The sequence below is a fragment of the Vulpes vulpes genome, chromosome 2 (genome assembly GCF_048418805.1).
Source record: "Vulpes vulpes isolate BD-2025 chromosome 2, VulVul3, whole genome shotgun sequence".
Classification (NCBI taxonomy): domain Eukaryota; kingdom Metazoa; phylum Chordata; class Mammalia; order Carnivora; family Canidae; genus Vulpes; species Vulpes vulpes.
In genome coordinates, this window is record NC_132781.1 from 104086832 (window position 1) to 104110796 (window position 23965).

The window sequence follows — 23965 nt, forward strand, 5'->3', positions numbered from 1 at the left end:
TACCAAAGCCATTTTTCAAAGAACTAGAACAAATAGTCCTAAAATTCGTATGGAAGTAAAAACAACCCTGAATAACCAAAGCAATGCTGAAAAAGAAGAACAAAGATGGAGACCATCATACTCTTTGACTTTAAAGTATACTACAAAGCTTTAATAATCAAAACAGCTGATACACACACACACACACACACACAAAATGGACACACAAATCAATAGAATACAGAGCCCAGGAAAAAACCCACAATTATATGGGCAGTTAATCTATGACAAAGGAGACAAGAATAGTGTGATGTGAGAAAAAGTCTCTTCAGTGAATGATGTTGGGAAAACTGGACAGTTACATGGAAAAGAATGAAACTGGACCAGTTTTTCAATCCACATACAAAAATAAAGTCAAAATGAATTAAAGACATTAATTTAAGACTTGAAGTCTTAACATTCTTAAAAGAAAATATAGTCAGTAGGCATAGCACATGGGTCTTAGCAATATATTTTTTGTACCTATCTTCCCAGGCAAGGGCAACAGAAGCAAAACTAAACAAATGGGACTACATCAAACTAAAAAGCTTTTGCACAAAACCAACAACAAAATGAAAAGGCAACTTACCAAATGGGAGAAGATATCTGCAAATGATAAATCTGATAAGGTATTAATATCCAAAATATATAAGAAACTAATAGAACTCAACACCAAAAGTAAATAAATAATAAACAATTTACTTTAAAAATGGGCAGAGGAGGGAAGTGAAGAGGCATCTTCCAAAGAAGATGTACAGATGGCCAACAGACACACAAAAAGATGCTCAACATCACTAATAACTAGGGAAATGCAAATAAAAACTACAATAAGATATCACCTCATACCAATCAGAAGGACGAGAAATAAGTGTTAAGAATGTGCAGAAATGAGAACCTACACCTGTTGGTGGGAATGTAATCCTGTGCAGCCATTATGGAAAACAGTATGGAGGTTCCTCAAAAAATTAAAAATAGAACTACCATACAATCCTCCGATTCCACGTCTGGGTATTTATCAAAAGAAAATGAAAATATATCAAAAAGATAATGTGTGTTCCTATGTTCATTGCAGTACTGTTTATGATAACCAAGATACAGAAGCAGCCTAAGTGTCCATCAACACATGGATAAATCTAAAAATGTGATAGATATACAATGGAATATTACTCAGTCATGGAATATTGCTCAGTCATTAAAAGAATGAAATCTTGCCATCTGCAACATCATGGATGGTTCTTGACCGTACATGTTAAGTGAAATAAGCCAGACAAAGACAAATACCACATGATTTTATTTATATGTCAAATCTCAAAAACAGGACAAATGAACAAAAAAACAAACAAAAAACAGAATCAGACTCTTAGATACAGAGAACAGACTGGTGGTTGCCAGAGGGGAGGGGTGTGGGTAAATGAGTGAAATTGGTGAAGAGGATTAAAAGGTACAAATTTCCAGTTATAAAATAAATAAGTCATGGGAATATAAAGTACACCATAGGGAATGTAGTCAATAATATTGTAATAACTATGTATGGTGACAGGTGATCATTAAAGTGATCATAGACTCATGATTATAGACTCATTACAGTGATCATTTTGTAATATATGTATATCAAATTACTATGCTATATACCTAAAATTAATATTGTATGTCAACAATTTAAATTTTTTTAATTAAACAAAATACTGAAAAGCATTGAAATGAAAAAAAACATAGACTTGAACTTTATAAACTTGTATACTCTTGAAATAAAATATTAAATTAGTTACTCTAATTTTCCTCCTATATGTACATGACTTTACTATTTGTATAAAGTGTTGTGACTTCCCAATATATCAGGTACATCCATTTTCAAATATTAGATACAAGATGCATTCTAAACTCAAATAAGTAATACTTTAGTTTGAGCACTGTTCACTCTATAAATTCCAATATAAATATAAATGTATGTAAAATATATTCACATCTAAGAATATTACAAAGCAACTACTTCACTATAGGTTCCTTAAAAAAGATTATCATAGCATAATTTGAAAGAAATTATTTGAATTCTCATTTTTTAAGAGTTATAAGTATTATATAAGTTCCTGTTGGACTGGCAGATGAAGTAAGAGATGCGTTGTTAAACAAGATTTAGGGAATTTAAACAATAATGGGGAACTCAGAAAAGTAAATTCATAATGAAAGTCTTAATAGAGTATTATAATTTAGGGTCAATGAGAACTCAGGAGGGATGGTCAAATGCCTGATGAATTCACAACAAATTTAATGTGTATATTCAGTAGGTTGCTCATTTTTGTACTTACTGCTGCTTGATGAAAAATTACTATCTGAGGTAACCTTAAGATTTTACATATTATTCTTTACAAATGCATGGTTAAAATTGTTATTCCCAGACAGTAAGCAGGGTATGCAGCAAAAAATGAGACAGAAAAATTAAAACAATACATTTAGCTACTTGTTTCTCCGGGATTTGGTACATTTGAAATATTTAGAATTTATCTGGTTATTATTGTTTGCCAGACAATGTCATGAGAGCATTTCCTGTCTCAATCCTCTCAACCCTCTTAAAGTACAATTCCAACCTATTGAGATACTATTATTAGTCTCACGTTTTAGATGTGGAAACTAGGGCTTTGCATGGTCAAAGAACTAGCCCCAAGCCATAAAGCCAGAAGCTAAGCTTTTAATAACTGTGAATAGATCTTTTCTTATAGTGTGAGGAAAAGCCATAAAGCATAGGGGGCCAGTGAGACTGAGGAATTTGGTGGACAGTAGGGGTGGCATGCAAGTTCAGTTATCCATCCTTAAGCTATTTATTGCCACAGATCACTGAAGAGACTCATTAGTTCAGCACATTACACAGAAGCCTCTCAAATTTTTCTAGCAGCTGAATATCCAAGAGTGTCTGTCCCAACACAGTGAAAGCAAATTCTGTAATTACGTATCTAATCACTTAACATCAAGATATTCATTATACATTCTTACATAAAACACTAATGCATTTACTAGTATGGTCATAAGCTGAACTTCTAATTCTAAACAGGGCTTGCAATTATTTTTAGGATGATCTGAAATTCCACGACCAAAATATTCTTTGAAATCCACATCTTCAATTTATGGCTCCTTCCAATTATAAAACCTTATCTAGGTATTACTGATGTACCTAGACTTCATTATATTAAAGAAGTATTTATATTAGTACTTCAGTACTAGTAAAAGAACTGTGCCTTAAACTGAACCAAACATCTATTACACTGAATTGCCGCTTATGCTAAAATCAGTTCAATTACATAAAAGTCATTTGCCACATGGATTAAAGAACATAATCCCATGCTTGAAGAAGACCTTAAAACCGTAATTCAAATTTTTAAGAAGTATAATTTAAAAATGATTCAAGAACTTTAGGCGCATTTTCTAAAAAAAAAATAGTTTAATTCTCGTAATGCTCTTTAATTTACATAAATGATAAAAATCTCATTCTTGGACTTAGTGGGAAAACATGTTCTAATTTTTTTAAGGCTTTAATGAAGAGTGTTTTTAGAAAAAGAGTGGTGTGTGTATATATATATGTATATAACTAATGAAAATAGCTAACATTTTCTAGAGATCCAGGGGAGCTAACTTATAAGAATTAAATGTTGCTTAAATTTAACAGCATTTGAATATATTTTTTAAAAAGTGATATGCTACAGTTATTAAAAATAGTGTTCTCTCTACAATCTATTCCTATTTCATTATATATTACAAAAACTTACACCCCAGAAAAAATTACAATTATTTTGTAATGTACACATGCATAATGAAGAGGTTTGACTACATGACATTTTCTCTTTAAAACGAAGACGTTTAAAAGGTAGAGAAAGCCCAGATTTTGGTTAAGTAATTGAAGTAAATGTAAGAGAAAGTCACTAGTACGTTTTTACAAAGGCCCAATACAGGTGTGACAGTTCCCAGGGTAATGATTAAACCAAGTCTAACAAAAATAAAGGGTAAATCCTGGAGAAGAATGCTCAGGAAATTCAGAAGAGGGTTCTGAGGAGTTAATATAATTCGAAGGATAGAAATAAAACTGAAAATGTAGACTGGGTATAGCCAGCCTGACTTATACACCGAGGGGTGGCCAGCCACACGCACCATTTCTATGGTGTCAGACCATAGCACAAAGCTCCACAGGAAGATTTGGGCTCGATCATCTTGCTGGGACATTGCTCTCAGGACTCTCGAGTGAAAGACAGGCTCTTGGGGTACCCTCAGCACTGGAGTGGAGATCTGTGTCCTTGTTGCTGATGGCTGTGATGCCTGGGTCGTCCAGGCTGGCTGGGGAGGTGAAGTGTTTTCTTCCTTTTGTTTCACTTGGTCTGTCACAGTTTTTATTTGGTGCAAAGTAGTTGTATGAATGTGCCTGTCTTCATTACCTGCAATAAATTGATTTATTCGAATTTGTAATTAAAAAAATTTACGTAAGTTAACATTTTATTTCAAATTTATGTAAATTCCAAATTTTTTAATTTTAATGTAAAATTTAAAGATAAAATTGTGTTATCTTATTTGATGTCTGTTTTACACATGGAAATTCAGACAAAAGTGGGAAGCATAATGACCAAAAAGACCCCCCCCCCAAAAAAAAAACCCTCCAAAATAACAGAGGCAGAGAAGGTTCTTCATATTTTTAGTTTTTTCTAGATATGGATCTCAAGTCATTTCTACCACTTCATAGTACTAGCTAGCCCTACTGGCACTTTTACATATTACCTCATTTAATCCTCAGAAAAAATCTGATAGATGGGAATTACTATCCCATTTTATAAATATAGAAACTGCAGCCCAAGAGATGAAATGACACCCTAATTCAAGTACACAGTAATGATCAGAGCTGGAATTCCCACCCAGCTTTATTTTACCCCAATTGACAATCTCTTAACTTTATGGCTGCTATTACCATCTGGAGGCAATACATCATGTGCTAATTATAAAACATACAAAACATAAAATCAAATGACTCCAAAAGTCCAATGGTCCAATCTCATCCTTTTTAATAAGAAGTCCACAAGGATCACTACAACCCAGATCTCCAGGCTCGGAGCTTGGTCTTAAGAGGGAATCTGTTTGACCATGAGAAAATCTTAGTGAAAGGTGCCACTCGAATGCACCCGAATCTGAGATTTTTTTAAGCTGTAATTTTGAACCAATCAGTACAATTAATTAGACTAAAGCAACTTGTTTGTGGCCATAAGGCTATCCCCGAAAAACATGACAATCTTCTGAATAAGGGAGATAACTTCTCATGAGTATCACATTGTGTATGTGCTCACACATGGGTCTCTCTGTGCACACATGGGTGTTGAGGTTGGGGGAGTATGAAGGGATCCTCAAATTTCAAAACTTACTACCAATGAAAAGTACAGCACATTATTTCTCAAACATTCATCTAGTTAAGCACCATTTTTTGCTAAGAATTTTTAGGTCTTAACAAAGTTTATTTATTCAGCAAACATGCTGAGCTGTCATATTACTTGATAAGACAAAATTTAAAGGAGTCATTACGCTGAATAGCTCTAAAGGTTAAAGACACGAAGTCAATAAAAGTTTGAACTATATTGAACTGATGTGAAAACATTTTAAAATAAATGATTAATGATTAATACTTGATTACTATAAATAGGAGCTGTTTAAAGAACAAACCTGTTTTTTTTATATATAATGAACTGCTGTAAAGTTTTAAGTGTGAATTGAGTTAATCAATAAACTAAAATGATAATTTAAATTCTTGATGAAATATTACTTACTTCTGATATGAATCATTTGTATACATAGTCTGTAAGGGTCCTACTATGTATATAGAAACTTCTTTACCAACCTTAGATGACATAGCATAGATGAATATCATTTTTATATATAATAGTCAAGTAAGAAAGAAAATTATACACTATTATTTTAACATTCATAAAACCATCTCTTTTTAAACTCAGATGCTTACTGGCATCAATTATATCTCTCATTTTACAAAAGAGAAAAAAAAACATGGAAATTATGTGTCTTAGAGTATGTCATGTCCTGGAGAACTCTCCTTCACCTGTCTTAGTAGATAAAGCTGTTTGAATGGAAATCCAAATTTCTTTGTCAACATAAATAATGCAGTGCATAATTTGGGCTTTGGAGGATGATTGCAAATTCAGCACTGTTTCAAGGCCAGGAAGCAGCAATCTAAGAAGTGACACATTAACATTTTTTAAAAAGATTTTATTTATTTATTCATTAGAGACACAGAGAGAGAGGCAGAGACGGAGGAAGAAGCAGGCTCCTCGCAGGGAGCCTGATGCAGACTCAATCTCAGAACCCCGAGATCACACCCTGAGCCAAAGGCAGATGCTCAACCGTTGACCCACAGGCATCCCAACACATTAACATTTTTAAACAGTCAGTAAAAATCTTAATATCTGTGGATAAGATCCGTGGGATGAACAATGAATTCTTGGCTAGAGTTCATTTTTAATAAAATAATAAAGTCCTAATCCACGTGTATTTGGTGAAATTGGGGCTGGAAGCTTCATATCTCTCTATAACTCAATAGAGACTGAGGGATTCTGTTGTCCCCTTTCCAACTGAGAAGTACTAGAACTACCAGCTAGAAAGTTCTGCTGGCCTGCCAGAGGGCAACGTAGTGTTGAAGAAGCCAAGAAACTGGTCACAAATTTATCCTTAAGCAATATAAACTTTGATGTATTCAGTACTATTCCATTTGAGTCAATAACTAGTTCCCCTTCAAATTATTATTTTTTTAATTTCCACTTTGTTCTTTTGTTGTTGTTAGTGTTCTATTGGGGTAAAATGATATTTATTTGTGCAAAATCCATAAAAAATGTAAGCATGAAGAAAGAGATCTACTCACTTCCTTAGAGTCCCTACATAAAGCAAAAGTAGCAGGCATTCTGTGGAGTTCCCTACATCTAATGCCAGGTGCCAAAACAACTTTTTGTCTTCACTGTGAAAGCTAAAGAATAAGAAAATATCACTTAAATCACAGATAAAGGTTTAAGTAGGTAACTCACATCTATTTTACTTGATTTTTTTATTATTATTTATTTATTTGAGAGTAAGAAAGAGCATGACTGGGGATGGAGGGCAGAGAGGGACAAGCAGACTGTGCACCCAGCATGGAGCCCAATGAGGGGCTGGGTCCCACCACTCCAAGACCATGACGTGAGCCAAAACCAAGAGTTGGACACTCAAGCAACTGAGCCACCCAGGAACCCCTTGATTATTTCTCTATTTTGATGTATTTTTATCTTTAACTTGTCCCCCAAAGTTTTAGATAGCTCACAGGGAAAACCTAAGAAAAACAATAACAAATCAGTAGTGGAGAATTTTCTAAAGTGAGCATGTATTCCTCTGGCAAGAGAATAGGAAAAAAAAAAAAGATATTTATATACAAGAGAAAAAGAGAGAATCATAAGGAAAGGTGCCTAAAACCAAGACACAAATGGAACTAATACTAAAAATACACTGGTTAGGCTCCCAATGTCTGTCAGTAGCAGACAGATTTTAGAGTGCTGTACCAAGCTCAACTGGGGATAGAGGATGGTAGCAGATACTGTGGTAACAGCAGTCCTAACCTCACCATCCTGTCACCTGTGATCACATCAATAAATACAGAAGAATAAAATGTGGTGGGACTTTAAAAGGAAGGTTAGGGGGTACATGGAGGCTCAGTGGTTGATCATCTGCCTTCGGCTCAGGTTGTGATCCCAGGGTCCTGGGATCAAGTCCCGCATCAGGATCAGTCCCACATCAGTCCTGCAAGGAGCCTGTTTCTCCCTCTGCCTATGTCTCTGCCTCTCTCTTTGTGTCTCTCATGAATAAATAATTTAAAAAAATAAAAATAAAAATAAATAAAAGGAAGGTCAGTTCTATTGAATGGGTCTGAGACTGGAGGTCAAGACGGCTCATCTGAGAAGTAACAGTTAAGCAGAAACCTGAAGGGTAAGGAGGAAGGAACTTTCTAGGTGATAGAAAAGGCATGTGTAAAGATCTTCCAGCCAGAGTGATTGAAAGAGGGAAAGTTTTATAAGGAGTTGGGAAGGCAAAAAGGGAAGAAGAGCAGAAGAGCCAAAACCTAGTAAGTGTTCTCTATATACCAGGCACTGTTTAATTCATTGAATCCTTAGAAAAACTCTATAGTATAGATACTTTTATTTTCCCACCTGGAAGATGAATAAATAGAGGCACAGAGAGATTAACAATTGTTTCTAAGGTCACACAGCTAGCAAAGAGAGCGACCAGAACTTGAACCTCAAACCCTTTGCCCCTAGATCACATTATCAGTGGCGGAGTCAGGCATAAAGTGTGTGGCACCTAACAGGCCATGGTAAAGTCCTTGGGCTTTCTTCTAAACTCAGTGGAAAGCTGCTAAAGATGGAAACGAAGGCAGAGGAACCAGAAAGGATATGGAGACATCAGCAAAGAGGTTCTCAAGGCCACAGAGGCAGCTGTTGTGAAATGAGACTGTTACCCAATTCACAGCAACCGGATCAGATCAGAGAATTATTCAGGAAAAAAAAAATGTTCTAGAGAAAGTGAAATGCTAATGAATTAGAAATAACATTATGAGAAAAAAAATCTGGAAGAGAAGAAAATTGTCATTACATATAAAGTATGTTAAGTACACAAAACACTTGGGGTCATAATCTTGGAGACTACAAAAAAATGTAATAAAATACACTGCAGGGCACTTATCTACATTGTTATTTTGAAGGTATCTACTAACTAAACTCAACTGAACTATGGTATCAGTTGTGTCCTTTGAGCAGCACATCTGAGGTCAGGGAAAACCACTAACTTCACTGGCAAATAATAAATGATGAAACCAGGACCCACCTCACAGGGTGGTTATGAGGAATGAACAAGTCAATATGTGTAGAACATTTAAATAGCGCCTGACACACAGAAACAGACATATGTGTTAAATCAAACAGAGCAATCCCTAAATATCAAAGTGCAGTAAATAGTAAAAGGGATCAGTTTGTTAAACTTTGGTTATAGTTACACTGTTACCCACTATCCCATTTATGGGGGGGGGGGGAGGATAAGTTTGAGAAACTGTGTCATACTACAGAGCCTTCAGGAGGTCATGACTTTAATTCTCATATTTGCCTGTTCATACCACGCAGAAAAATGCTCCCTCACAGATATAGCAGGTGCAGGTGCAAGACAACTCGCAACAGCTAACAGGAGTCTATCATGTGCATCTCTTCCCAATTCCATAATCAGTGTTCAGTGACACCATCGCCTTGGTAGCTTTAAAATGGTCACAGAAGGAGTAATGACACCAGAGAAATGGTGGGGCTTTTCCATGGACCTCCTGCAGAGATGGCTATTTACACGTTGACCAGAATACTACTGCCTGTGTTCAAAACGGTACGCAAGTTCTCACCAGATAATAATAATTCATAACAATAATGACTTCAAGACAAATATTCAACCCACCATCAATGCTGCAAGAGCTCAGGAACTTTCTTTAGAAAAAGCATTATCCTGTTTTCCAGTACGTTCAAAAGCCTATTGACTGCCAGTTCCCTGCCAGGCATGAGAATAAATAAATGTATCATTTCTGAATTTTAGGCGATGTAAAATATTAAGAAAATTCTTTTGTCTGATGTAGCTTGAAGGCTGGATGGTTTAAAGACCATCTTCCCGGACAAGATATTATATATAATAATGCAACAATTAATAATTATAATATATTACATATATAATATGGTCAATTATAAACATATAATATACATTAATATATGATCATTATCTATTATATAATATTGAATATATTATATTGTATATTGAATATATATTGAATATATATTTAAATAAAACATAAATCACAAAGTAAAATATTGAAAAGCATGTGGTTATCTTATTTCCAAATATAAATAATACTAGACTTTGAAAAGGTTTGAAACGTCTTTACTGGTAAGTGCTTGGATATAGAGCAAAGCTTGGAATCCCAGCAGGAACCCAAACTGGTTGACAAAAATGGACACATAGGGAAATGAGCCTGTTTTGGGCCTTCAGAGCACTTGCCTCAGCTTTAATTATACACATTTGCTAGTGTAGTTTAGTGATGTGCTATCATGTCCACTAAACTGAGAGCTCCAAAAAAGGGGGACTCTGCCCATTTTCACTCACCACTGTACCCCCAGGACCTAGCAGACGGTCTGGTAAAGATGCTGTGTAAAAGATGGGAAATGTTCCTGTTCTGGGGTCTGTTTGCATAAAGGAGCAATGGGCATCTTGGGGGGGAAATACACACAACGGCAAGTAAGCCAAAGCATGAAAACCAGCAGAATAACAATGCACCTCCCCCTCCCCCTCCGTTCAAGAGGAAGGATGACTCTGGAGTCCCACAGCACGGGATCTGCCACTAAGATTGCCGTGTAGCCCAGATCCTGGAGTAAGACCATGCGACTGCTTCAGTGAACAAGTCCTGGAGGACGTAAGGAGGTCCTGGCAGCACAGCCCGGCCCCTCGCAGCTCAGTGGTGAGGAGATGTCACACACGGCTAGAGGCCCAGGAGAGGAGCCAGTGCCACGTGTCCCCTGCATTGCCCAGCAGGACTGGGACAGCCATCAACGGGAGATCCACTAACAGCGGACATTTCAAAGGCTTCCCAGGCATTGGCCATGTCAGGAGTCACCAGTCAGGGAACAAAAATGCCCACGTGTGATTCCGAGAAACCAGCGTTTGTGAGTTCATAGGAAACACTTAGAATACCACCCCATCCAGAAATAGGCGGACATGGGTTTCTAAAATAGCAGGTGGAAGCAGGGCCACAGCAAAATGGTGCTCCATAAAAAAAAAAGACCCTACCACGTGAAACACAGAATGACCAAGAAGGTCCATACATTATGCAGACCATCAGCTCAACAACCTTTTTTACTCTCTCCACTCCAAGACCAGAAAATCTAGACATGGAAAATCAATGACCTATGCCTTTACTTTCAACCTGGGACCATAATCTTTGCTGATTAATAATGAGAGGAAGAACAAGCCCTGGTAGTATCACAAAGTAAATGCATGCTGAATCCTTTGTGTTCCCTTATTTCTATCCGTCGCCCTAAAATATTTACTTTGAAAATAACCTGCAACTCTCAAGAATTTCACTTTATCTGCTAAAGCTGTTCATAATTTTTCCCCATGTAGGAAAAAAGTAACAATTAAGTGCCAAATTGTCACAGTCATGTAAAGCTGTCCTAATCAAAGGGTCACAATTTGATAGCACCTGAGTTCCTACATCTTTTGGCAGGAGTATTGCTACAATATAGTTTCTGGCCCAATATATACTGACCTAATCCTGACAGCTGGTACTTCATTAGAAGGTGTAAATCAGAAATCCTACCCTTCTCTCATCCTGTTCTGGTAAATAGATACTTATTTCTTGAGAAGGGGGAAGAAAATCCTAAAACTAACACACTTTTCTAAAACTTCCTTCTTTTAAATAGCAAAGGGGGGTTGTGTGTGAAGGAAATACATCCCTCCTTTTTGGCATGGCCACGAACACAGTGTTCCTCATATGTACTCTCTAAACACACATTGCAAAACACATTATGGAAACCCAGCTCACACGCTGGGCTCATATTGTATAATAAGCTTTTTCTTAAAAAGAAACAAAGGGGAACTCAAAGTGCCATTCATTTTATTCAGAGAAAAAGCAATGTCTGGTTTTTATCTCCCCTTTATTGTCTGTGGTAGCTTTTACCTTCTATTTGGTTAAAGTGTGTGGCATTCCCTTTCAAGGAAATATGGAAAGCTAGTAGCTTCAGGAATTTGGATTTGGGCTTTCAGCCTTTAACTTGGTATATGTCACAGTTCCTGATACGTGGGCCTATTACCAGGGGCCCTTCGTCAGGGTGGGTACCAGAACTGTTTGGAATTTTTAAAAATTGTGGATGCCAGGCCTTAAAGCCTGGCATATATTTCAAGCCAGAAATTGCTGGTCTAGGCATGTAACCCGAAGAAGTAATTGTAGATGCTGAGACCCTAACAACTGTCCCCTGGTGTACTGATCAGTAGATGGTGCTCATGCATATGTATTTTGCAACGATAACTCTGGTGAGTACCCATGGGTGAGTCCCTGCATACATATTCATGGGATGGTCCACGATTCACTGGAAATAGCTTACACGTTCAATAAAAATCATCATTGTCATTCATTTAAGAAACTGTAGAATTCAATAAGAAGAAATAAGTAGTAAAGTAACAGATCATTTTCCTTCTTCCATTCCTGCTCTGCGAACTCCTAAACCTGGATCAGGCCTCCAGTTCTATCTTTTCTACAATCAATGCCCAGATTTCTCAGTATCGTTGAAGTAAGGGCTCATAATCTTGATTGGTCCCAGGACAAATTCCTGGTTTCTATTCTAGACAAACCCTATGTATCTCTCATGCATCCATCTCCTTGCCTTTGACCCTCAGCAGTTATTCCAAACCTTACCCATCCTGTTACAGATTCTCTCCCTTCCATCCATCCCCAGTGCTCTCTACAGGTAACTTTGTTTTCTATTTCACAAATGCACTGGGGTTTTAATAGGTGTAAACTGCCCCTGCTTGCTTTCTGTGCATCCACTTGAAACGCATTCACAAGTGTAAATCACCTTACAGGGCTTTAAAAATTACTTGTGTCTGGTCCTATCCTCCACCAAAATGATGATTTACTTATCTAGGGTTAAGTCTGGGAGTCAAAAAAACTTCAAGTCCCTTAGGTGTTCTGAATGTGCATTCAGAAGTGAGAATGACTGCTCTTAATTAGGGATACAAATCAGAATCCAGTGAGGATTTGTTTTTAAAAATTTAAATATAGGGGCAGCCTCGGTGGCGCAGCGGTTTAGCGTTGCCTGCAGCCCAGGGCGTGATCCTGGAGGCCGGGGATCGAGTCGGGCTCTCTGTATGGTGCCTGCTTCTCGCTCTGCCTGCGTCTCTGCCTTTCTCTCTGTCTCTATGAATAAATAAATAAAATCTTAAAAAAAATAAAAATAAAAATAAAAATTTAAATATATCCTCAGAGATCCTGATTCACTATATCGGGGGTTGCTGTGACTGACACTGACATTTTTAAAGCGCTCTATTAAGTCCTTTTTTTAAATGTTGGAAATACCAGGAGAGATGGACAGAAATACAATAGAGGCAGGAGTCTAAAAGCTTTGCCTCGGGGCACCTGGGTGTCAGTTAAGTGTTTGCCTTATGGGTCAGGTCCTGATCCTGGGGTACTGGGATTGAGCCCTGCACTGGGCTCCCTGCTCAATGGGGATTCTGCTTCTCTCTCTGCCTCTGCCCTGCTTGGGTGCTCTTTTTCTCTTTCTCATAAGTAAATAAAAATCCCTTAAAAAAAAAAAAAAAGCTGTACCAGATCAAGTAAATAAATATACTAATTATCATTTCTGGTCTATTGGTTACCTATAATTAGTGAGTTTATACCCTACAGAGATTCCAACTTCTTCTCTTCAGGAAATATATTTTTTTAAGATTTTATTTATTTATTCATGAGAGACATGGAGAGAGAGGCAAAGACATAGGTAGAGGGAGAAGCAGGCTCCCTACAGGGGAGACTCAATCCCAGGACCCCGGGATCACGCCCTGAGCCAAAGGTATATGCTCAACTCTGAGCCACCCAGGTGCCCCTTCAAGAAACATTTAAATATACAAAACTTTTGAGAAAATAATTAGTGAATATTTACATCACATTGGAGTGGGAAAAAAAAGATTTTTAAAGCATAACACTGTAGACAGAGTCCAGAGAGGAAATATTTACAGATTGGATTATGTCACAGTTAGAAAATTCCTATATCAAAAACACTATAGTAAAATTAGAAGGCAAATAACTCTGTAATATATATTTCTGACAGGCAAAGTTTAATGTCCTTACTATTTACAGAACTCATGAATCAGTAGTAAAAACAACAACAACAAAAGAACGGACATAGCAACAGAAAAAACAAATCGAGAACATAAATATATGATTTAAAAAAAATACAATTAGCCAAGAAACCTATGAGAAAATGCACAACTACTGCCTTAAGCACATTATTAAAATAATAAGATACTATTTTCACCAATGAAACTGGCAAAGATGAAAAGGAATACGTTACCTGAAGTTACAGGGTTGAGGAGAGATAGGTGTTTCCTTACATTACTGTTTAGATGGTAAATTAGGGCATTCATTGGAGGGGGCCATTTGATTTATTGACACATCAAAAACCTTAAAAGCTCGTATATACTTTGAGACAGAAACTGTTCTTCTAGGCATTTAACCTAAAAAAGTAATCATCTATACTTCTGAGATCCTGCAGCCCTTGGCCCCAATCTCTGGGTATTAAAGAGTCTACACAGTAGGAACTGGACTAGGTCCACTGAGAGCAGATTTATTTGAAAACCTTACACTGCCAACATCATACCTGGCACTTCTTACTGATGTGACAGTGGAAACCACCTCCTCTGCAGAGCTCTGATGTTTTCCACTCAAATAGCCTGTTGATCTCACCTCTAGCAAGCCGTCTCTGACTGTGCAGATATCCCTAATGCAGCCAAACCATCTTGCTATCCCGTTGGTACAATCCCCTACAAACGACCCCCTGTGTATTTGTCTGCATGTGCAGCCAGTCCATAATAGTCCCATTTCCTCTGGCAAGTGTCATTGCCAAGGAGTCTGGGCATGTGCAGATGCTCAGGGTCTTCTGAGGACACTCTGTGGTCATCCTCCTGATATCATTCGGCTGTGATCCAGTGGCAGTTAACTCTCTCTGTCCCCAGCCACTGCTTGGCCAGTCACCTACAAGTGGCTTCTAACTCTCATATATAGCCAGGGTCCTCCAGACACTGACCACCTGCGCCATCAATGCATGTGCACTCTCCACACATGGCTTGCCTCCCCTGCTTAACTCCAACCATGTCACCCTGCTCATTCTCACCACATCCTTTTGCTTTTTGCTTTTTCCTGCAACCCTTTTTACTTCTGATTAACAGTCATAACAATAGTGTTTTTAGTAGTTAAAAACTAGAAAATAATCTAGTCATCCAACAACAGTAGTTAATAAATCACAGTTAAATATGTTGGGGTTCATTAATATAATGGATATTATTCAACCAATCAAAACTACGTAGCTGAAGAAGATACAATGATAAGAATAATACCCACCACATATTGTTAAGAAAAAAGATGCAAAATAGGTTTCCTTAAAAAGAAAAATGTCCATGAAAATGTTATCAGTTATAAATCTCTAGTCTACAGGATCATGGTTGACTTCCATTTTCTTCTTTTTTTAAAAAAAAGATTTTATTTATTTATTCATGACAGACACTAAGAGAGAGAGAAGCAGAGACATAGGCAGAAGGAGAAGCAGGCTCCCCAAAGGGAACCCAATGCGGGACTCGATCCCGGGACTCCAGGATCACGCCCTGAGCCGAAGGCAGACACTCAACCACTGAGCCACCCAGGTGTCCCCCATTTTCTTCTTTTTTGCTTATGTTTATTTGACGATTTTTTAAAATTAATATGTATTATTTTGGGAAAACATTAGAAATAAAACAATTTGAAGTAGAATGTTCAAAAAATGCATCTGTTTTTTATATGTGTTGGGCCTCAAAACCTATGTATGCTCTGGTGGGATGGACCTGCTCACCCAGCAATGCTATATTGTAGTGGATTTTAGTATGTTGTATAGTATTGTATTGTATTGTATTGTATCATATCCCAGAGCAACAGCAGTCACAAGATATTGGATAAGGATGCACTTTGTCCTTTGGTGGTTCAGTGCCATGATTCCCAGAGATCCATGGGCTGGAGAGGTAGAGAACTGGCCACCTGAGTTATGGTACTGCCTCAGAATCTAAATGAGGTCTGAGGTTAATGGTTAACAGACATTTTGCAGGAAAACCACTTTCTTTCCAAATGAAATCTTACATAAAATATCAACTCCTAAACAAACAAAAGTTGTATTGATTTGGTTCAAGTGGGATTTGGGGCAACCAATGACTCCAGTTAAGCCACCCTTTCTGTCCACAGCCCCCGATAAGCAATGTTGTTCAGGTTTCCAAATGGACTATTTGAGAAACAAACAGTAGCTGGTTTTAAGAAGACAACTTTCATTCCAGCAATAGGTTTTCCATTTAGGGAGTGAAATTCAACTGGTTATTTTTGCCTGTGTATTACAGGTATACCTGACTTTCTTGAGACCCAATCTTCCTTCTATGTAGAAAACTTTCCTCACTATGCCTGCTTGAATTCCTACAAATCCCAGATATTCCCTTTAGTTTTTTTCTGACTTCCAAAACCCTACATTAAATGAAGTACTCCTTCACATGTCACCGCATAGTACTTTAACTATGACACTCTATTATTCCTCATGTAACATGGTGCCTGAGCTAGGATTATACTATTCAAATGAGTCCTTGCAGGTAGAACTGAAAATATGCATCCTAACCACAGACTTCTTTGTGTGTCTGTTTGCATTGCTGGCTTTTATGGAGGTTAATGAATCTACATGGGGGCAAAGAGAATCTAAGGGTGACCATGATTTGGGGTTCAGAAAATACAAGTAAAACTGATAAAGGAGAAACTATGAGATCCCATGGAAAAAAACTACCTCAAGAAAAGGAATCTGGCTCTACCAGAATCAACCACAAGATCTAGTGATAGGAGGGGAAATGATGGTTTCCAGTGGAGTGGAATGACCATTACTTGAAGTTGTTAAATCACAGCCAATCTGTTGGTGCTTATACATTCTGGGCATAAAAGACTTGTGTTCCCAAATGAAAATCTATTGCTCTGTTTGGGATGTCTCTAAACAAGTAGAACTCAGTGAAGGAAGTCAGTCTTCCAACTGTCAAAAGAAAAGCAATCAGTCCAAAGCATCAGCGGAACATCAAATATCCCAGAGGCAAGTAATAGCAGTACTAAAAGCATTTAGAGCAGAGTCAGTCAAGAGTGGTGGAAAAACAGCATGACAAGTTGTTTGTGCATGAGAATGATAACTGAAAAAAAGCAGGAACAATGGAATATTTAGCAGTCTGGACCAACAAATGAGACTACAAGAGACTCACCTTCGGTCTGGCTTAAAAAATGGGAAAGGGAACAATATGGAAGAGGAAGGGGAATGGATGTCTAGTCATTCATTGGTTGGGCTTGAGCTAGTAAAATTCAAATAGAAATATCAAAGTGTGCTCATCTGTACCCTCATCCTAGTAAGAGCTGGGGACATTCAGGCTGTATACTTATTATTTGATCCCATGACTGGGACTGACATTATTAGGTATGGCATACATCTGTGAGACAGCTGTGCCTCAAAGATCTGTGTATCAAAAAATATTCCCATGTGAGGCTCAGGATATGTGAAATGATGAGCCTGGATGTTATGACCTGATAATCACTTGATACTGAGATATTTCAACTGGTAATGGAAAGTTAGCAGAATGGACTCCTTGATTCAGTGAAGACTGCTTTAAGCATAAACATATTTTTCTATATTGAATAACTTTTATTTAAAGGAAAAGCTACACAAAGATCAAGCTTTTCCAGCTTGTAATTGAGATGGTTGAGATGGCATGAAAGTGTCCAGAAAGCATTGTAGATTATTTTTTCATCTCACATAAGGTCATAACTGCTACAAGCTCATAGATGGGTAGGTATTTCAAACTCTCTGAATAAAGCACAGAACAGAATATATTCCCTTTCCCAAACATTTTCCAAAGGAAGCCAAATGTTTCTAAAGCTTGTTCACCACCCACCCCTACCCTACCTCTTGGATTCTGAAGTGCCACATGCAGTGACAGCATATTTTAGCATACTGGCTTATGTTCAGATTTATGAATTACAACTTCTATGTTTATGAATTTATGTATTAAATTCCAGAGAATAAATGAGAATTCCCCATAAATTCAAAATTCACATAATTTATTTTATTAGTATGCATGTCGAAATGCGTATGGCAGACTATTTGAGTTCAAAAGCTTGCATAACAGATTAACATATATTCATATTTGCAAAGGTATTTTGAGTGAATGCTAGTTTTTTAAAGCATGATTTTGTTAAATGGGGGAGCTATTAAACCAGACATTAACCTTCCCAAGGTTGGTCAGACAAGAGCTCAAGAAGAAGGGTCTTCAAACAAGAAAAAGCAGTTGTGCAATATGTTATCAAGTGTTGTCTCCAAGACTGACTTCTTTGGAGTTTTCTCATTTCAATTCTCAGTGTAATTACTGGATACAGGGAAAATTCCCCTTTAACAATCCAACTCATGACTTAAAATATAAAATGCCAATAACTTATTTCCAAAAATGCCCATACATTTTTTAGAAAGAGAACTTTCACTAAGAGCTTAAACAGAAAGTCCACATTAGAATGGAAGTTATAGCATTATTAAAAAAAATCCAATTTCAAAATAGGTTTGCATCAGGAGTCTAGAGAAGTAGCAAAGGATATGACAATTCAGACAATTTCCAAATCCCATCAGATTCAGACAAATACACTTGACTCTGGAGGGCAGATGTAACTTAAGGATACCTTTTCCTCAACAGATGGCCACTAGCTACCATCATACCTACCTTATCATACCCTATGTTATGTTAAACATAACAACCATCATCTCCTACCAAGGACAAAGTACAGAACATGAAGCTCAGAGTCTCAGATTTCCTGATGGCCTCCCAACTCAGTTTAATTTCTCAATTCCAGGAGTAAGAATGACTGGAAGGCTGGTGGCTCATGTGCCATAAATGATTCTCTGGTCTTTTCCTTCCTGGCTGTAGTAGTCATCCCTATTACTCTAAAGAATTCCTAGTGACTCACTCAATTTAACCCAACCACCCTACCAGGCAGGAAGTGAATAGACAAAACTTACCCACTCCAAATATAAAATCTTAGCCATATAAGAACTAGAACATACACTTATAAATTAAACACAGATATTATCACACAAAATTAAGTGAAAGTTGAGAAAATTTAAGAACAAACATAATATCCAATTAGCAAAATACCTTTTTTTTTAAAGGCCAACCTAAATTAGGTTTGATTGATCTTTTTTGCAGGATTATTTGCAGTATATCTTGATTTTGTTAGTGTGATATTTAGCTTTTTGACAATCCACAATTAAAAACACATAATTCTCTAGGACATAATTGCAGTAGTCACATTGATTTCTGTATCAAAGATGTCCCCCCACAAAAAAAATGAAACAAAACAAAAAAACTCACAAAGGTGTCCCAAACTAAGCTACTTATTTACCTAAACTTAAGGTTTTAGGAGAGTTCCTAAAAAATATAAATCTATAATAATTTACCTAGATAATTTTCTCACTAGAGTAAACAAAATTTTCATATTAAATATTTGTAAGTTTACTCTTTATCAGTACTACCAAAATACAAATAATCTGTCAAACTCCTAAAGATATTTATATTTAAAAGAATACTTACTCTTTTGCTGCCCTCTAAGAGGATATATCCTGAGTTTTTCGATAATATCAACCACAATCAAGGAAGTCAGAACCAGAGAAACTGGCAGGTCAGGTAATGTTTCAGGTAAGGGAGATGCAGAACCATTATTTTTTTTAACCTGTTTTCAGAAAACCATTTGGAAGGATTACATTTTTATACTTTCTTTGTTTAAAATTCTTTTAATAGTCTGAAGCAGCACTAAATTAATTATAAAGATATTTCCTAAAAGACTAAAAGTTCGATTTACAGCTTTTCAGGTGTTCAACCCCATAAAACTTGGTAAATACAGGCATAAATATAACAGCAGTCTGCTGGTAATGATGGGATGGGTAATTTCCTCCAACTGTACTGCTAAGCAGAGACTTTGGAAGTCCCTAGGTCAAAGAATTAGGGGCATAGATATTGGATGGAGTTCAGTGTCTTCCAAGAAGGGAGAGTCCTGGTAAATCCAGCCAACTTTTGGGACACTGCCTTCATCTGATTAAGGTATCTACCAAAAAAAACCTATAGCAAACATTATATTAGTGGTGATATGTTGAGAGTTTTCCCTCTGAGACCAGGAAGAAGACAAGGTGCCACCATGACCAAGTCTATTCAACATTGTACTAGAGGGTCCTAACCAGTGTAATGAGGCAAGAGAAAGAAATAAACATTGTAAGTATTGGAAAGAAAAGAAATATGTATCATTATTCATAGACTATATAATTATACATGGGTAAAACCTCCCCCAAATGGATAAATTATTTCTAAATACCCATAAAGGGAAAATGAGATTTTTAAAAAATGATACCATTCAATGAAACCTCAATCAAAATTCAAAGTTTTTGCAGAAAATGATAAGCTGATTCCAAAATCCACATAGAAATACAAACAGCAAGACATTTAGACAAAAAAGATATAAAGATTTACTCTTTTGGATATAAAGAGCTATTATAAAGCTGTAAGAATTCAGTGTGGTGTTGGCATAGGTATATAAAAGCAGGCAGTGGACAAAACAGAAGACTTGAAATAGATGTGTGTGTATATTCATATATATATCACACACACCCACATATATATCAAATAGACACACACACATGTGATTTATAACAAAAGTAGCACTGCAGAGAAATGTGGAAAGACAGACTTTTTAGCAAATAGTGCTCTATCCATTAGACATTGATTGGAGGAAAAATGAACTCCCGACTGCACAATATATGCAAAAAGTAGTTTCAAATGGATTGTGAATCTAAAACAGAATGTAAAACAAGATAGGCTCCAAAATAAAGTATAGGAGGAAATCTTCCGGTCTTTGAGGTTCAGATTCACAGTATGACAAAATATTCTCAAGTTATCAAAATTACTATCCATTAAGAAAAGAAACTGATAAATTGGACTGTTTTTATTTTATTTTTTTTAAATTTTGATTTATTTATGATAGTCACAGAGAGAGAGAGAGGCAGAGACACAGGCAGAGGGAGAAGCAGGCTCCATGCACCGGGAGCCCGACGTGGGATTCGATCCAGGGTCTCCCGGATCGCGCCCTGGGCCAAAGGCAGGTGCCAAACCACTGTGCCACCCAGGGATCCCAACTGGACTGTTTTTAAATGAACAACTATTTGTCCAAAAATAGCATTAAAAGTATTAAATCACAGAGTGTGACTATATTTGCAATACATATAATCAACAAAGAGCTTGAAATCTGAATATATATATATATATACATATATATATATATACACACACATATATATATGTATATATATAAACTTCTGAATAAATTCTAAAAAGGTAAGTGACACAATAGGAAAAAAGTGGCAACGTAAGAAAATGCTCAATTAGTTATTAGGGAAATGCAATATAAAACTACAATGAGATTCAAGAATATACCCACCAGAAGGGCTCAAAGACTTACAAGGTAAGGTTAGTGAGGATATAGACCAATAGGCATGCTCATTCTCTGCCAGTGTTAAGTCTAAATTAGTAGAATCTCTTTGGAAAACTGGCATTTTCTACTACAGTTGAACATTTGAATATATTAAGACCCATCAATTAATACTCCTGCATATTTAACCAAATAAAATTCTTGCATATGTGCATTAGTAGACATACTCAAAGACATTCACAGCAGCATTATTTGTCCTAACCAAAATCAGACACAACTGAATGGAGGCATCAAAAGCAGAAATGATAAACTAACATATTCACAAAATGAAATATTCTACAGAATGAAAACGAATGGACTATGGTTGTATGAGTCACACTTTTGAATAAAAGAAGCCTGACACATATTAGGTAGATAATTAGATATACAATAGATAAGTGGCAGATATATAATTGTCTTTCCCTTTAAAAAGATTAAAAAACAGAGAAACCAATCTGTGGTATTAGAAGTTAAGGTAGAAATTACCTTTGGATATTGGATAGAACTGAGGACACTAGTTTAAAAGACATCTAGTTAAAAGAAATAAAGGTGGATCTGTTTTCAGATTCCTGCTTTTTTATTATTTTGAAATTAATGTTCCTGTCTGTCATACACAAACACAGAAGGGTTTGTTTGTTTGTTTGTTTGTTTAATTAGCTGCTAGACCTTCCTTCACAATCTCAGAGGTAATGATTTTAGGACTTTAAATATATACAATGTAACTTGAGGAGGACGGAAAGGTGGTCATTGCAAAAAACATGGGGGTTGCATTTAGGGAGCTGGCAAAGTTTTACTTTTTGACCCGAGTAGTGTTTACACAGGGGTTCACTTTGTGATATCCATTAATATTGTATATCTTATGTTTTATACATATTTCTATTTGTGTGTTATACTTCAGAGAAAAATTAAATGAAAGAAGGAAAAATGCAACAGTGGGTAAGAGCATAATAGAAAATAAGCAAAAAGGGCAATCAAAACTACAAATATACAATCATTTTATGATAATAGGTTTCCTTAAAATGTTGTAAACTGAATTTTTAAAGGTCTTGGGAACCTCCCAAGTGCTTTACAAAGTCTTTGAGGAGGAGGGAGGAAGAAATGATAAATCTAGATAAGAATATTCACATATTGCTGTTTGGTGCAAAGTACATTTGTGGAGCTCTTCTGAGGTTACTCTAACACATTCATACATTGTCCTAATGTAGCATCTAAGATATATTCTAACAACCATGTATTTCTAATGATATCATACACTACCCAGTACTCACTTCTCTCATAATGCCTATCAGAACTATTCTAATTGCCTATTATTTTTCTCTCTACTATTAATAATTACTGAAGGCCAGAGGCTCTGTCAAATTTTCTGAGTGTTCTATCCCAGTACCTAACACAGTGCCTGGGATGTAATATGCACTTGATAAGTATCTACTCAACATATTTCATCTATGAAATATAAAAGAATTTAAGTTGTTCACTTTAGAGAAGCGAAAATTATATTTTTCACAGCATCATGTAAATTAATAAGGTTAATAGGGCATTATTCTTCTAACCTAAACTTCTCACAACCTGGAAATTTTGCCTATAATATTTGGGGAAAATGAACTGAAAACCCTCTGGAACACCACACTTCCTGGAAGGCAGCTTTGAACCAGCCTCTCACATAAGGGAGTTAGACCCTCAATCCATAGGAGTTGTGTATGTGAGGTAGATATACGATCTACTGAATGCTGAAACCAAGCCCTATAGATGCCCATCTACCAGAGTCCTTTTGAAGTTGCATTTAGTCAAAATATAGTCATATTTACTTTCACATAAATAGCATGTACAAATCCTTCACCAATGGATATATTATCAAAGGTCTTGTAATGTGAGTAGTTCTTCCTTTGGATATTGTTTAGAACTGAGGACACTAGTTTAAAAGACATCTAGTTAAAAGAAATAAAGGTGGCTCTGCTTTCAGATTCCTTTTTTATTAATTTGAAATTAATGTTCCTGTCTCTCATACACAAACACAGAAGGGTTTTGTTTGTTTGTTTGTTTGTTTGTTTAATTAGCTGCTAGACCTTCCTTCACAATCTCAGAGGTAATGATGATCTTAGGACTTTAAATATATACAATGTAACTTGGAAGAAGCCTAAATAAAATAAACTTTAAGAGAATTTTCAGGCATATTATTCTATCAAAATTCAGTAACAAGGGAAATTTCAAAATCTCAAAATCTTGCAGAAGAAATAAAAATTCCATACCTCAGTAACTGCGATAGAAAAGCTGAAGCTGGGAAGTGTAGTGAATACAACACACATCACCATAACAGGTCTCCTAGCAAAGGAGAAAAAAATAAGCAAAAGCAATAATGTACAAGATCAACAGTTCCTGTTACATTTTGCTAATTTTGCAGTTCCTGTTCCATTCATCTATAGTTTTTCTAAGAAACAACTGCTTCCCTATTTCCATTTCCCAAATGTTTGAGTATGGCAAAGGGCAACACATGCAAAAACCGGAATATTTTCTAGAACAAAGAGGTGAAACATTTCCAAATAACTAGCAAACCATGGATTTCTAAGAGCA

The 23965-nt window shown here is 36.3% G+C and overlaps 1 protein-coding gene across 3 annotated transcripts in view; it reads right to left on the reverse strand.

Moving 5' to 3' along the window:
* Positions 1-1292: 1292 nt before the first annotated feature.
* Positions 1293-23965, reverse strand: part of TMEM236 (transmembrane protein 236) — a 38018-nt gene continuing 15345 nt past the window's right edge. For 2 of the 3 annotated variants that reach the window (XM_072749423.1, XM_026015908.2), the window contains 3 exons: positions 23644-23716; positions 19474-19612; positions 1293-4436 (listed from right to left, as the gene is read on the reverse strand). In XM_072749423.1, the coding sequence (XP_072605524.1) occupies positions 3868-4436; positions 19474-19612; positions 23644-23716 (781 nt within the window). In that variant the 3' untranslated portion in view covers positions 1293-3867. Of the gene's footprint in view, positions 4437-14156; positions 14292-19473; positions 19613-23643; positions 23717-23965 lie in introns of those variants that run through there. The other variant, XR_011999950.1, reaches the window with a different exon arrangement.